General features: G+C 47.9%; 1 protein-coding gene across 10 annotated transcripts in view; it reads right to left on the bottom strand.

Annotated features, from left to right (window-relative positions):
• Nucleotides 1-3729: 3729 nt before the first annotated feature.
• The window catches only part of PYROXD2 (pyridine nucleotide-disulphide oxidoreductase domain 2), a 31169-nt gene continuing 23038 nt past the window's right edge, over nucleotides 3730-11860 (bottom strand). For 4 of the 10 annotated variants that reach the window (XM_064269477.1, XM_064269476.1, XM_064269474.1 and 1 more), the window contains 6 exons: nucleotides 11283-11355; nucleotides 10899-11055; nucleotides 7784-7938; nucleotides 6954-7060; nucleotides 5210-5330; nucleotides 3733-4053 (listed from right to left, as the gene is read on the bottom strand). In XM_064269477.1, the coding sequence (XP_064125547.1) occupies nucleotides 3983-4053; nucleotides 5210-5330; nucleotides 6954-7060; nucleotides 7784-7938; nucleotides 10899-11055; nucleotides 11283-11355 (684 nt within the window). In that variant the 3' untranslated portion in view covers nucleotides 3733-3982. Of the gene's footprint in view, nucleotides 4054-5209; nucleotides 5331-6953; nucleotides 7061-7783; nucleotides 7939-10898; nucleotides 11056-11282; nucleotides 11356-11860 lie in introns of those variants that run through there. The other 6 variants (XM_064269470.1, XM_064269471.1, XM_064269472.1 and 3 more) reach the window with 4 other exon arrangements.

Genomic DNA, 11860 nt, shown 5'->3' with positions numbered 1-11860 from the left:
CAAACAGAACATGTGTCAGACAAATGCACAGTCACAGGGCCTGCAGGTGGCTGGTCAGCCACATCTGCCATTCCTCCAACTCTGACGCCCCAGTTCCTCCCAGAGTCATAAACCTCACATCTCACGGAGGCTCTGGACACCATCACACAGGAGCTGTGGGAGCAAGGAGGGCTGGCCATGTTACCTAATGACTTAACCAGAGGAACTCCGTGTTTTTTACATGATGGTGCCTCAAAGGAAATGCTCCCAACTGCTTTGGGGAAACGGGCAACTGTAAATCAGGTAACAATACAACCCTGACTTATTTATCCTTGTAAGAGTTTTACGTACTGAAGTCAGCAAGGGACCCATTTTCCCAATACGTGGCCAATTTGCAGAGTCATCACTTCGGGGAAATTCAACCCACTTGTTCAGCTGGATGCAGGATGTGTGTGTTGGTGGCTTGTAAGGGCCAAGGCACCCCATAGTGCTGGGGCGCCATCTTGTATCTTGGTCTGGATCAATATTATCTTTCAGAGACTTGAGACATATGATGGGAAATCACCAAACAGTGGGAGACCTTCCTCTCAGCTAAAATTGCTCTTTCCTGCTCTCTCTGGCCTCCTCCGAATTCTTCCTCCTCTGTGGGGGATGTTTGCTTGGACAGCAGCTGAAACCTTTGTGATCCAAGACATTAAAGAAGCAGTTGTTGTGTGCCCTCTGGTCGATTCCGACTCGCAGTGACCCTATAGACAGTGTAGAACTGCCCCATAGGGTTTCTTAGGCTGTAATCTTTATGGAAGCGGATTGCCAGGTCTTTTCTCCCTTGAAATGGCTGGTCGGTTCAATCTCCAACCTTTTGGTTAGTAGCTGAGTGCTTCACCATTGTGCCAACCAGAGCTCTTTTAAAGTACCATTCCCAAAACTCATTGCCGTCAAGTCCTTGCAAACTCATAGCAACCCTATAGGACAGGGTAGAACTGCCAAGGCTGAAATCTTTATGGAAGCAGACTGCCACATCTTTCTCCTGTGGAGTGGATGGTGGGTTCGAACTGCTGACATTTTGGTTAGTAGCCGAGTACTTAACCACTGTGCCACCAAGGCTTCTATATACCATTAAAAAATGATAAAAACTTAGACTTCGGGTGTCTGGCTGATACTAATTAGCAATCAAGGCCAAGGCTAAACTCAATGTCCCATAATAAATTATGGTACATCCTCACAAGAGAATATTATGCAGCTATAAAAAGTAATGCTTTCAAACAATTTTTTATGATACTGGAAAATGCTCATGACATGATATAAAAAGAAAGATGTAAAACCCACACATAGAATACAGACTAGGATCCCAATTATGTATAAGATTAGATGGAATATTGTAAAATAGTAACAGTGATTATCTCTGTTGGTATGATTATGGTTGAGTTTTGTTCTTATTATATTATTAAAACTTCCTACATAAGCATGTTTGACTTTTGTTTACCAAAAATAATAATAATTCGTATTTATAAACACCAAGCGAGATGTGATCTGCTCCAGTCCTCTGAGCATTTTGCAAATTCCCAGTTGCTATTCAACCTGCCCTCCTACATGTGAGTGTCAGCCATGGGTGTGCTGTTGAGATCAAGGATGCTAGGGTGAAACGAGCGGAGCAGCCGCCCTCAGAGAGTAATAGAGTATTAGACACCTCTTACTACAGAAATTAGCTAGCCTTTATTTTGTTTTACAAACATTCTTTTCTTTTGGGCTTTAGGCAATCTTTTGGGAAAAATAAATCTCAGATAAAGTGGCAACCTGGACCAAAACTGAATTTTGAATAAGCTCAAAAAGTCAGGTGCACCAATGCTGTGTGGGAGAGCCCTAATTTGGCAGCTCTTCAGGTGGAAAAGAAGTCCTTGGGCAGTGCTAACTCTGAACATGCTTGCTGCTAACCAGAAAACTTGGAGGTTTGAGTCCACCCATAGGTGCCTCAGAAGAAAGCCTGGCGACTTACTTCCAAAACAGCAGCCATTGAAAACCCTGTGGAGACCAGTTCTACTCTGACACATGGGGTTGCCATGCGTCAGAGCTGACTCAATGGCAATGTTTTTTTTTTTTTTTTTTCAATGTGGAAAAAGCTTGGTTGGTCCAGGGATTGCTCTCCTCTGTCCTAGTCAAACTGCTCCTAGCAGGTTGGCTTTGATTGTGGTTGACATGTTAAAAAAAAGATTACTGAAAAAACTGTCTTCTGTAGAACGCAAAAATGACAATAACATCTTTATTAACAACATCAGCAGCAACACCAGTGCCACGTGCTGAGTGTTTATGACATGGCTGATACTGGACTAAAACATGATCTATCATCTTGTTTGATCTTTAAAGCAACACTTATACAGAAAGCTGGGGAGCCCTGGTGGCACAGCGGTTAATAGCTCAGGCTGCTAACCAAAAGGTTGACAGTTTGAATCTACCAGCCACTCCTTAGAAACTCTCTGGGGAAGTTCTACTCTGTCCTATAGGATTGATCTGAGTCAGAATCTACTCGATGATAACGTGTATACGGAAAACAGAGCTTGTTGAGATTAAGTAATGAGGTGGCTATACCTTAATCTGTATAAATTTGCCTGGGGAAAGGAGGGAGGAGATGCCCCAGAGAAGCTTTCGCCTCCCCTGCAGACAGGCCTGCTCTGGATAGTGGCTTTGGCTGCTGGAAATGGACAAGTTGGCTGAGAGAGTAGCCATTACTGTGGAGACGTTTGAATGATCCTTTCCGACCAAAAGTGACAACCTGACTCACTTGAGAATAATGTAGGTATATATTGAAAGGTTTTAATGATGCAACTGGTGTAGCTTGTGCGAAGTTGGTGGTCGAATGCTCTAGAATTGGGAACAGTGGTCTCCCAGATGGTCCTCAACCGAATCCACTTTGCAGCCAAACATTGACCCTCATTGGCTCAACTCTGGAGGCTTTGATGACTTGACACACAACGCACTGCTCAGGGCATGCCCAGTGGGTGGCTTTGAGGGTCACTGGGGGAACTGAGTCCTTTTTTATGGTTTACCAGGAGCTGTGGCAGCAGTCGACTGGTCCTCACCAGAGCAGTTCTGCCAATCAGCTGATAGTGAGGGCCTTGGCCAACGAGAAGGGCTGCTTGGATGGGACTCTTTCATGGGCCAAATGGGCCGCTTCAAGCTAATGTTGTGAGAACACAGAGTACCCCAGACAAGTTTATTCAACTAATAATAAAAACCATTGAAAACCAGTTGCCATCGAGTCAATTCCGACTCATGGCAACCCCATGTGTGTCACAGCAGAACTGGATTCCATGGCGTTTTCAATGGCTGATCTTTGGGAAGTAGACCGCTAGATCTTTCATCTGAGGCCCTTCTGCGTGGGCTCAAACCTCCAACCTTTGGGTCAGCGGCCAAATGCATTAACAGTTTGTACCACACAGGGACTCCAATTCAACCAATAAACCAAAAAAAAAAAAAAAAAACCCAAAATCAAAAACAAACAAACAAAAAAACCCAAAACCTAAACCCACTGCCATGGAGTTGATTCCAACTCATAGCGACTCGATAGGACAGAGTAGAACTGCCCCAGAGGGTTTCCAAGACTGTAATCTTTACCGAAGCAGACTGTCATGTTTTTCTTCTGAGGAGTAGCTGGTAGGTTCGAACTGCCAACCTCTCGGTTAGCAGCTGAATGCTTTAACCACTGTGCCACCAGGACTCTAACCAACAGAGTCCCATTAACACACAGAAAAAAAAAAAAACATGCAAACTATCTGTATAAAATGTTATTTTTAATAAAATGAAAGCAGTTCACTCATGGAGGCATGGGGCACATGGTTGTGTTAACTTGTGTATTTCTTCTAAAACGTTGACTTGTGATTTCAGGACTTGGCTCCTTTAAGTAATATTCTTTAGAGCAGAGCTTTCTGGGAAGCTGACCCAATGCGGGGACTTAAAAGCTTAAGGATGAATCAGAACAACTTCTTCCTGGGTCAGAGTTGGCTCAGAGTCACATACTCTTGAGGTCCCCAAAGACTACATGGGCTGCATTCCGTCCAGCTGCTCCCATGACACCTCCTCCTGGAAGGGAATCTGCCATGAACCAAAGCTCTGCTCAAAAACCCAGGGCAAACCAGAGCAGGGTTGCTTAGAGGTGGTGCTCAGGCCATGGGCATCAGGATCACAGGGACTACTATTAAGACACAGACAATGCGTTCCCCCCCTCCGCCGCCTGCTCCCCAGGCTTCCTGCACCAAATCTCTGGGGAGGAGGCCAGGTCCATAGCAAACGAGTGCTTCCATTTCAAAGTCTGAGAACCAGTGTTCTAGGTGGTGAGGCTCTTAGTACGTGAACTGTGAGAATAAGGGTCCGAGGGGGGGAAGGTATGGAAGCACGGACTCTTTCTGGGAGGCTGAGATTCACAGAGCTCCGAGAAAGTGCAGTGTGCAACGTGAGCCTCGGTGAGGCCAGTTAGGCTTGGAATTGGTGCAGGGAAGAATTTTAAAATTGAGAAACTTTACTTATCTTCACTGGTCTAAAGAAAAATATTGAAAATGCCATTGACTGCCAGAGAACAGACAAATCTATCTTGGAAGAAGTACAGCCAAAATGCTCCTTAGAAGCGAGGATGGCGAGACTTCACTCATGTATTTGGACATGTTATCAGGAGGGACTGTCCTCTGGAGAAGGACATGCTCGGTAAAGTAGAGGGTTAGTGAAAAAGAGGAAGACCCTCAAAGATATGGACTGACGCAGTGGCTGCAACAATGGGCTCAAACATACCTACTATTCTGGGGCTAGTGCAGGACCGGGTAACGTTTTATTCTGTTACATGTAAGGTCACAATGAGTTGGAGCCGACTTGATGGCACCCAACAACAACAACCTAACACTGATCTAAAATATAGATGGGGAATTTAGGGACATGGATCTCTCACCATACAATATTGGCATTTGGAGAGATTCCTCCACTGGGCCATATCTTCAAACCTCATGAGGAGGAGGTGTGAGCTCAACTGAGGGCCGTGGCCAGCCTGGGCCAGGCCGGTACTGTTTGTTTACCTGGGACTGAGCATTCTGAACAAGAGGTTGTGGCTTGTCCTGGTGGGACTTCTGAGTTCCCCTCTCTCCCTGCTTCCCTCCCTGTTGTTGCTTACCTCATTTTCCTGCCTGCAAACCTCTCACTCCCAGCCAGCCCTGTCGGCCCACACGGGGTAGTGGGATTTCAGGTCACTCACCGGGATGGGCCCCACTTCCACAGAGATACAGGCCGGGGACGGGGCTCCGGTAGCTGGAGTGCAGGGGCAAGGGGCGGGCGAAGTAGAGCTGGTCCAGGGACATGGCGCAGTGAAAGATGTTCTGTGGGAAGTGGGGCCACAGTTGTTAACGTAGGAGTTTTACAGCCTGTACTGCCCTGGATCTACTGAAGAGGCTTTCCCTCTGGGTTTCTTCCCTTCCCCTGTTCTCTGAGGAAAGTTCTTTTCCTTCCAGGACATTTTTCCTGGTTCTTGAGATGCAGAAAGGGAAAGGGCAGAGAGAGAATAGGTACATGTCCTAGGACTGGAGGTGGGGTTTTCCAGAGACATTTTTAGGGAAGAAAGAAAGGCAGGGGCGGGGCGGGGGGTGGGGGGGTATCTTCAGAGTGTGAGGGAAGTGAAAGGGAAAGAAGAGGAGTTTTTAAAAAAGGTTTTGCTGTGAGCTATGAATCCTTCTCACTGTGTTTGAAAAACAGAAGAATTTGGCTTATTTTGGCTGCTAGAACATGTTTCTGCTAGCACATGTTTCTTTGGCCAAGACACTCGTTTGAGACTGGACCTGGGGTCTAAGTGCCAGCAACGGCACAATAAATGGCATTAAGGGGACCGGGGACCCCAGGTTTTGTTCTTTTTACTGGCCTGTCAGACCATCCCCAGGCTAAAGAAGGGAGGCAACCTGTGAGAGATGGAAGCTCATATGTGTGACAGGTCTGGAGAGAGAGACCAGCACCTGCTGGACATCACCACAGGGATGACCTTCCAGCTGCCTCTTCAACACGTCCTCGATTGAGCTCACCCTCTTCCCCAAGCCTGCTCCTCTCCCACCTCCCCTGCCTCAGTGATGCCACTGTCCCTTCCCAGGCATCTGGGCTGGAGCCTTCACTATCGCCTCCACCCTGCCTCCACATGCATGTGGTTACCTAGTGTTCTCAACTCACCTGCCACATGGCTCCTACCTCTATCCACTCCTTTCCCTTCCCTCTGCCCCCTCCTGGAGCAGCGCTGCCCAAGAAAATTTAATATGGGCCACATATGTAATTTTAGAGTTTCTAGTAACTACGTTAAAAAGTAAAAATAAATTGGCAACACTGATTTCAGTATTTAACCTAGTATACCCCAAATGGAAACACTGGTGGTGTAGTGGTTAAGTGCTACTGCTGCCAACCAAGAGGTCGGCAGTTCAAATCCGCCAGGCGGATTTGAAACTCTATGGGGCAGTTCTACTCTATCCTACAGGGTTGCTATGAGTTGGAATCGACTCGACAGCAGTGGGTTATATCCCAAATATTATCATTTCAATATTTAATCAATATAAAAATTATTAAGGAGACATTTTACATCTTGGGGTACTAAGTCTCTGAAGCCCGGCGTGCACTTCTCACTTGCAGCAAAGCTCAGTTTGGACTGAGGCCCCTGACTGGCCTCCCTGCCTCCCATCTCCCCCTGAAGCAGGTCAGATGGGACAGGCTGACATGGATGTACAGGCAGAAGGCCTACAACCCTGGGGACCTCCTCAGCTGGCGCTGTCTATCTTGTGTCTGTATCCCACCCCCTATGCCCCAGCCCTGACAGCATTCCTGTCCCCTCTCAGCCATGGTCCCTGCCACTGTTTGTCCTCCGGTCCCAGTAAAGGCTGGGCAGGGAGACAGGATAAAGCCGAGAGGGTAGCCAGGGAGTGCATGTGCAGGGGAAGCATGCAACGAGTAGCCTGCAGACTTTCACTCACCCCTCCAGGAAGCCCAAAGATTCTCTCCAAATCAGGTGGTGTGAGGATGTCTCTGCCCACCACAGAGCCCTTGAAGCCAGGGGCATAAGCCTCAATGCAGTCAAACACTGGGGGACAAACAGCAGGGTAGTGAGATGATGTCAGGATAGGAAGTCCTCAAGGCCCAGCAAAGACCAGCCACAGGCTTATTGTTGCATAGTTGGGTACATTTAGTAAAAATCATTGACTTGTACACTTAAATGGATCCATTTTATCATATGTAAATTATACCTCAATAAAGTTAAAAAACAAATCAAAACAGTTGATAGACAAATAATTTTTCACAAAGGCCCATGGGCCTTATGCCAGTCGAGCCCATCCACACCTCTCCAATCTCTTACCCCAGCCCTGAACACAAAGTTACTTGACTTCCCTTGAAATGCAAAGCTCTTTTTTATCTTATTGCTTTGCTCAAGCTTTTCCCTCTGCTTGGAATGTCCTTTCCTATCTGGCCAACTCCTATTCATCCTTGAAAACCCATCAAATGTTCCTCCCTTTGGAAAACCTTCTGTTTCTCTGGCTCATGGCTTTCTCCTTTGGTTCACACGGTACATTATACTGTAATTATTGGTTTCTTTATTAGTCTCCCCCACTAGACTTTGGGCAACTTAAGGGCAGTGCCTGACCCCAGCAGACATTTGGTATGTTTGCCAAGATTGTTAACTTGAGGTTCCCTCAAGTACTTCTCTCCCTAAAGGACACCTGAATGGGGCAGTCTGGGAGGAGATGGGTCTGGTGGTGCTACGAGTCTTTCTGTTGCTCTGGAGACAGGACAGTCTAGCCCTCTTTACCTTTGTCTGCATAAGCATTTTTCTCCTGTTCCTCCCAGCCCTTGCCTCCAGCCAGTGTGTAGGGAGTGTACTGAGTGAAGAGGGAGACAACATGACAGCCAGGAGGAGCCAGGGTGGGGTCCAACGAGGAGGGGATGCAGAACTCAATGATAGGCCTGCAGGGGAGGAGAAGGGTCAGGTCTGAAGAGCAGCAGCTACCCTCAGGGAGGGGCCAGGCCTGCTCGAGTCTCCCTGTGAGGCCTTGGTGGTTGTCGCCTGAACTGTCTCAGCAACCACTGGGACAGTCCAGACCACTGCAGAGGAGCTCCTCCCTCCCAGCCCCCACCCAGGTCTGGCCTGCAGGCCCCAGGGTTTCAGGTCAGGCCCACCTCATCTGAATGTGTGACTTGGGCCTGCCTTCCTCACTGCAGGCTCTAACCAGGGCTCCCAAAGGCAAATGTCTCCAGGGCCAGGTTGACACCACAAATATGTGTGGGGGCCAGGACTCAGGCACTCAGATAGCCTGATCTGAACCAGGTTTAACCTCTGAGTACCTTTCCAGAGCCCTGGTGCTGCAGTGGTTAAGGGCTCAGTTGCTAAATGAAAGGTCAGCAGTTCGAACCCAACAGCGACTCTGTGGGAGAAAAGACCTGGCAATCTGATTCCATAAAGATTACAACCTAGGAAACCCTATGGGGCAGGTCTACCTTGTCCTATAGAGCCGCCATGAGTTGGAATCAACTCAATGGAAATGGGTTTGGTTTGGGTTTTTTTTTGAGTACCTTTTCTGAGCAGGACAAACAAAACAGCTTCAGGACTATCCCAACACCCACCAGAACTACCGACTCCTGCCTGCCCTGCCACCTCTGCCTGCACCACCTGCTCTGCCTGGAGCATGTTTCCCCTCTGGTCTCCAGAAAGGACCACCCTTCAAGGCCAATGAAATTTCTCTTCTCTCTGCATCCCTCAGTTACCACGTTCCCTCTGAACTTGATGTCTGTGAAGCATCTCAAACATAACTTGTCCAAACCCAAATGCTTGTTACCTACTAAAGCCTGCTCTCCCATGCTGGTGGCATCACTAGCAGAGTGCGTGCGTGTGTGTGTGCGGGCGTGCGTGCGTGTGTGTGTGTGTGCTGTACCACGTGACACTGTCAGAGGGGGTGACACCAAAATGACTATAAGATTTTTGTGTAGTGTTTTAGAAGACATTTATTACTTACTATAATGTAGTTAGTTATAACAACAATAACATTTTTGATAAGCCCAGCTTACATGTATCAATATACCTACAAGGCTAAAACTCTATGCTCATTTACTTTTTGAACGACCTACCATGCTCCAGTCAGAGCTGTCACTGTTACCAATTACAACGACACTTCGAAGCCCGTGGTTTTGTCTGCATGAGTGTCAAGCTTGCGCTGTTGTTTTCTTTGCTGCTGGGTGTTTTTATAGTTGCTGATTTTGTTAAAGTTTCTAGTGTTTTAGCTAAAGTACTGTGGCAATTAGTATTTGTGAACCTATATCAATAACTTTTTTGAGAGTGAAGTAATATTAAAGGAACAGAAGGAGGACAAATAAAAAAAAAGTTCCCACTCAGGTACTAATAATGTTGTAATTCAGTGTAGGAAGATTTTACAGAACGATTCTGTTGTTGGTATTCATGCAGCCCAAGAAATATCACATTTAAGCAGTTTACAACTATATCACTTATTATCCTATGATTAAAATTGACAAAAAGCTTTATTAAGGATTTTGTACAATCTGGTGTGGGAGGAGGTTCATGGGGGGGTGACACCGTGAGTTACTGCATTGGGTGACACTAACCCTAGTGACACCACTGGTCCGTACACACTTGTCCCCTTTTCAATAAAATGGAAACTCCGTCTTCCTCTCTTTTGCTCACTTCCTGTTCAGTAGCAAATTTTGTCTGCTTTACCTTCAAAATATACCCAGTATTTGGTCACTTTTCATGTCTTCCACCATTCCTACCTCGGTCCAAGCGACCACCTTCCAGTAACCAATTGCCATAGATGCCCAAACTTTTTCCCCAGGCAGTGGCTGGGTGATCTTCTAAAATATAAGTCAGGCTTTGCACAAACTTTCCTGGAGTAAAAGCCAGGAGCTGCTGACAAGGCCCGGCAGGATGTAGTAGCTGCTGCTCTTGATCCTCCCTCCCAGCTTCTCTCTCTCCAGCTACTCTGGCCTTGTTGCTATGCCTTCAATGCTGCAAGCACACACTTGCCCCAGGGCCTTTGCACCTGACCTGCCCTCTGTCTGGATGTTCTTCCCCGGTTACCCACATGACTTATCCTCTAGCTTCCCTTCATGTCTCTGCTCAACATTAATTTCAGAGAGGCCTTTCCTGACCACCTGACATGTTTACTGATTGTCTTGTCTCCCTCCAGTGAAGGTCAGTGGCCTTAGGCTAGAGGCCTTGTTGACTGCTTGCTGCTCTATGCCCAGGCCCCTGAACTCTGTCTGGCTCGTAGCAAGGACCCAATAAACATTTATGGTTCGATTAATGGACTCTACCCTCTGCTCTTCTCTCAGGGCACACATCTTCTTAACCTTACATTGTACATGTTTGTGTGCCTGTCCTATAGACTTTCCTGTGTGTTTCATGCCCCTCTCCCACCCCAGCCTCACCCACTCACACCTAGTGCAGAGCCTGGCACTGAAGAGGTTTTCAACCAGTGTTTGTAGGACATCTGGCAACCTGGAAAGAGGCATGGTCCTGCAACGTCCCTGCCCGTCCCCAGAAGGACTGAAATGCAGCTGCAGTGGGAAGTTTTGCATGAAGGCAGCTTAGCAGAAAGCAGAGAGACGATGGTGCAAGAGAGTGGGGTGAGCATGTGCCCTCCAGACCCTCCTTTTCTCTCCAGAAAGCATATTCTCTTCTTCCTCCCTTCCTGGAACCTGTGACACTTCCCTCCACCTTTCCCTCTACCCGCCTTGATGACAGGCTTGTTGCCTGGGATGCATCTCCTATCCTTAGAATTGAGGAATGAGCTGAGGCAGACGCTAAGTCCGTGTGGATATGTAACATCAGGCAGAAGGGGCCCATCCCTGCTGTGTCAGGGCAACCCTGGGGACCAGGGCATGTGAGCAGGGGAAAAGCCCACTGACCCACGCACCTGTGGGAATGGAGGCCATCCATGGCATCTTCAAAGGCCTGATGGAGGAGGCAGGTGTCTTCACAGTTGAGGTGGATGGAACACTGGTGATGGGGCAGCGGCTGGTCTCCAGGAGCGTTGGGCGCAGCCAGGAAGTTGGGCAGCTTGTCTACAGCCACTGAGGGATCAGAAAAGAGGGTCAGGGCCAAGGGCCTGTGTCCTCAGCCCCCCAGGGTCCTCTCTCTACATCCATTACCTGGCTCACCCAAATAGTGGACTGGGAAGAAAAAGCAGGAAAAGTGTTTGAGAAAGGGGGGTGGGGAGGCTGGAGGTAGGGGATGGAGCTGGTGTAAACCACTCATAATGTCAGAAGAGTTAGCTCTGCACTCCAGGTGTGCCTCTTACCGTTGATCTTGGTAACAGGTGACTGGGTGTCCAGTTGAGAGATTCTCCCCACAAACTCTTCAGGAAGCCATTCCTGGAAGAGGAAGCTGCTGTGAAAGGCCTGAGGATGGCTGAGTCCCCAAGGGGGTTGTGTTCTGCTTTGCTCAGGCTGGTCCCTCACCTTTGACTGCAGAACTCCTCTTCATCCTTCAAAGCTCAGCCAAAACCACCTCCTCTGTGAAGTCTTCCTGGATCCTCCAACTCAACACTAATCACTCATTACTCTGCGCCCTGGCTGCAGTTCTCAACTGTAAATAACCCCCATCTCCTCCTACTTTGGATTATGGCCAGAAGTTTGCAAGCCTCATTTCTCCTCTTGTCCCTGGGTGGTACAAATGGCTAATGCGCTCTGCTGCTAACAGAAAGGTTGGGAGTTTGAGTCCACTCTGAGGCACCTTGGAAGAAAGGCCTAGCGATTGACTTCCGAAAAAGGAGCCATCGAAAGCCTTATGGAGCACAGTTCTACTCTGACACACATGGGTTGCCATGAGTTGGAAGCAACTCCATCGCAACTGTTTTGGTTTTTGTTTTGTTTTTCT

Source organism: Loxodonta africana, chromosome 16 (genome assembly GCF_030014295.1).
Source record: "Loxodonta africana isolate mLoxAfr1 chromosome 16, mLoxAfr1.hap2, whole genome shotgun sequence".
Taxonomy (NCBI): Eukaryota; Metazoa; Chordata; class Mammalia; order Proboscidea; family Elephantidae; genus Loxodonta; species Loxodonta africana.
Note: the sequence above shows the minus strand (reverse complement) of the source record. Positions and strands in the feature narration are given on the sequence as shown.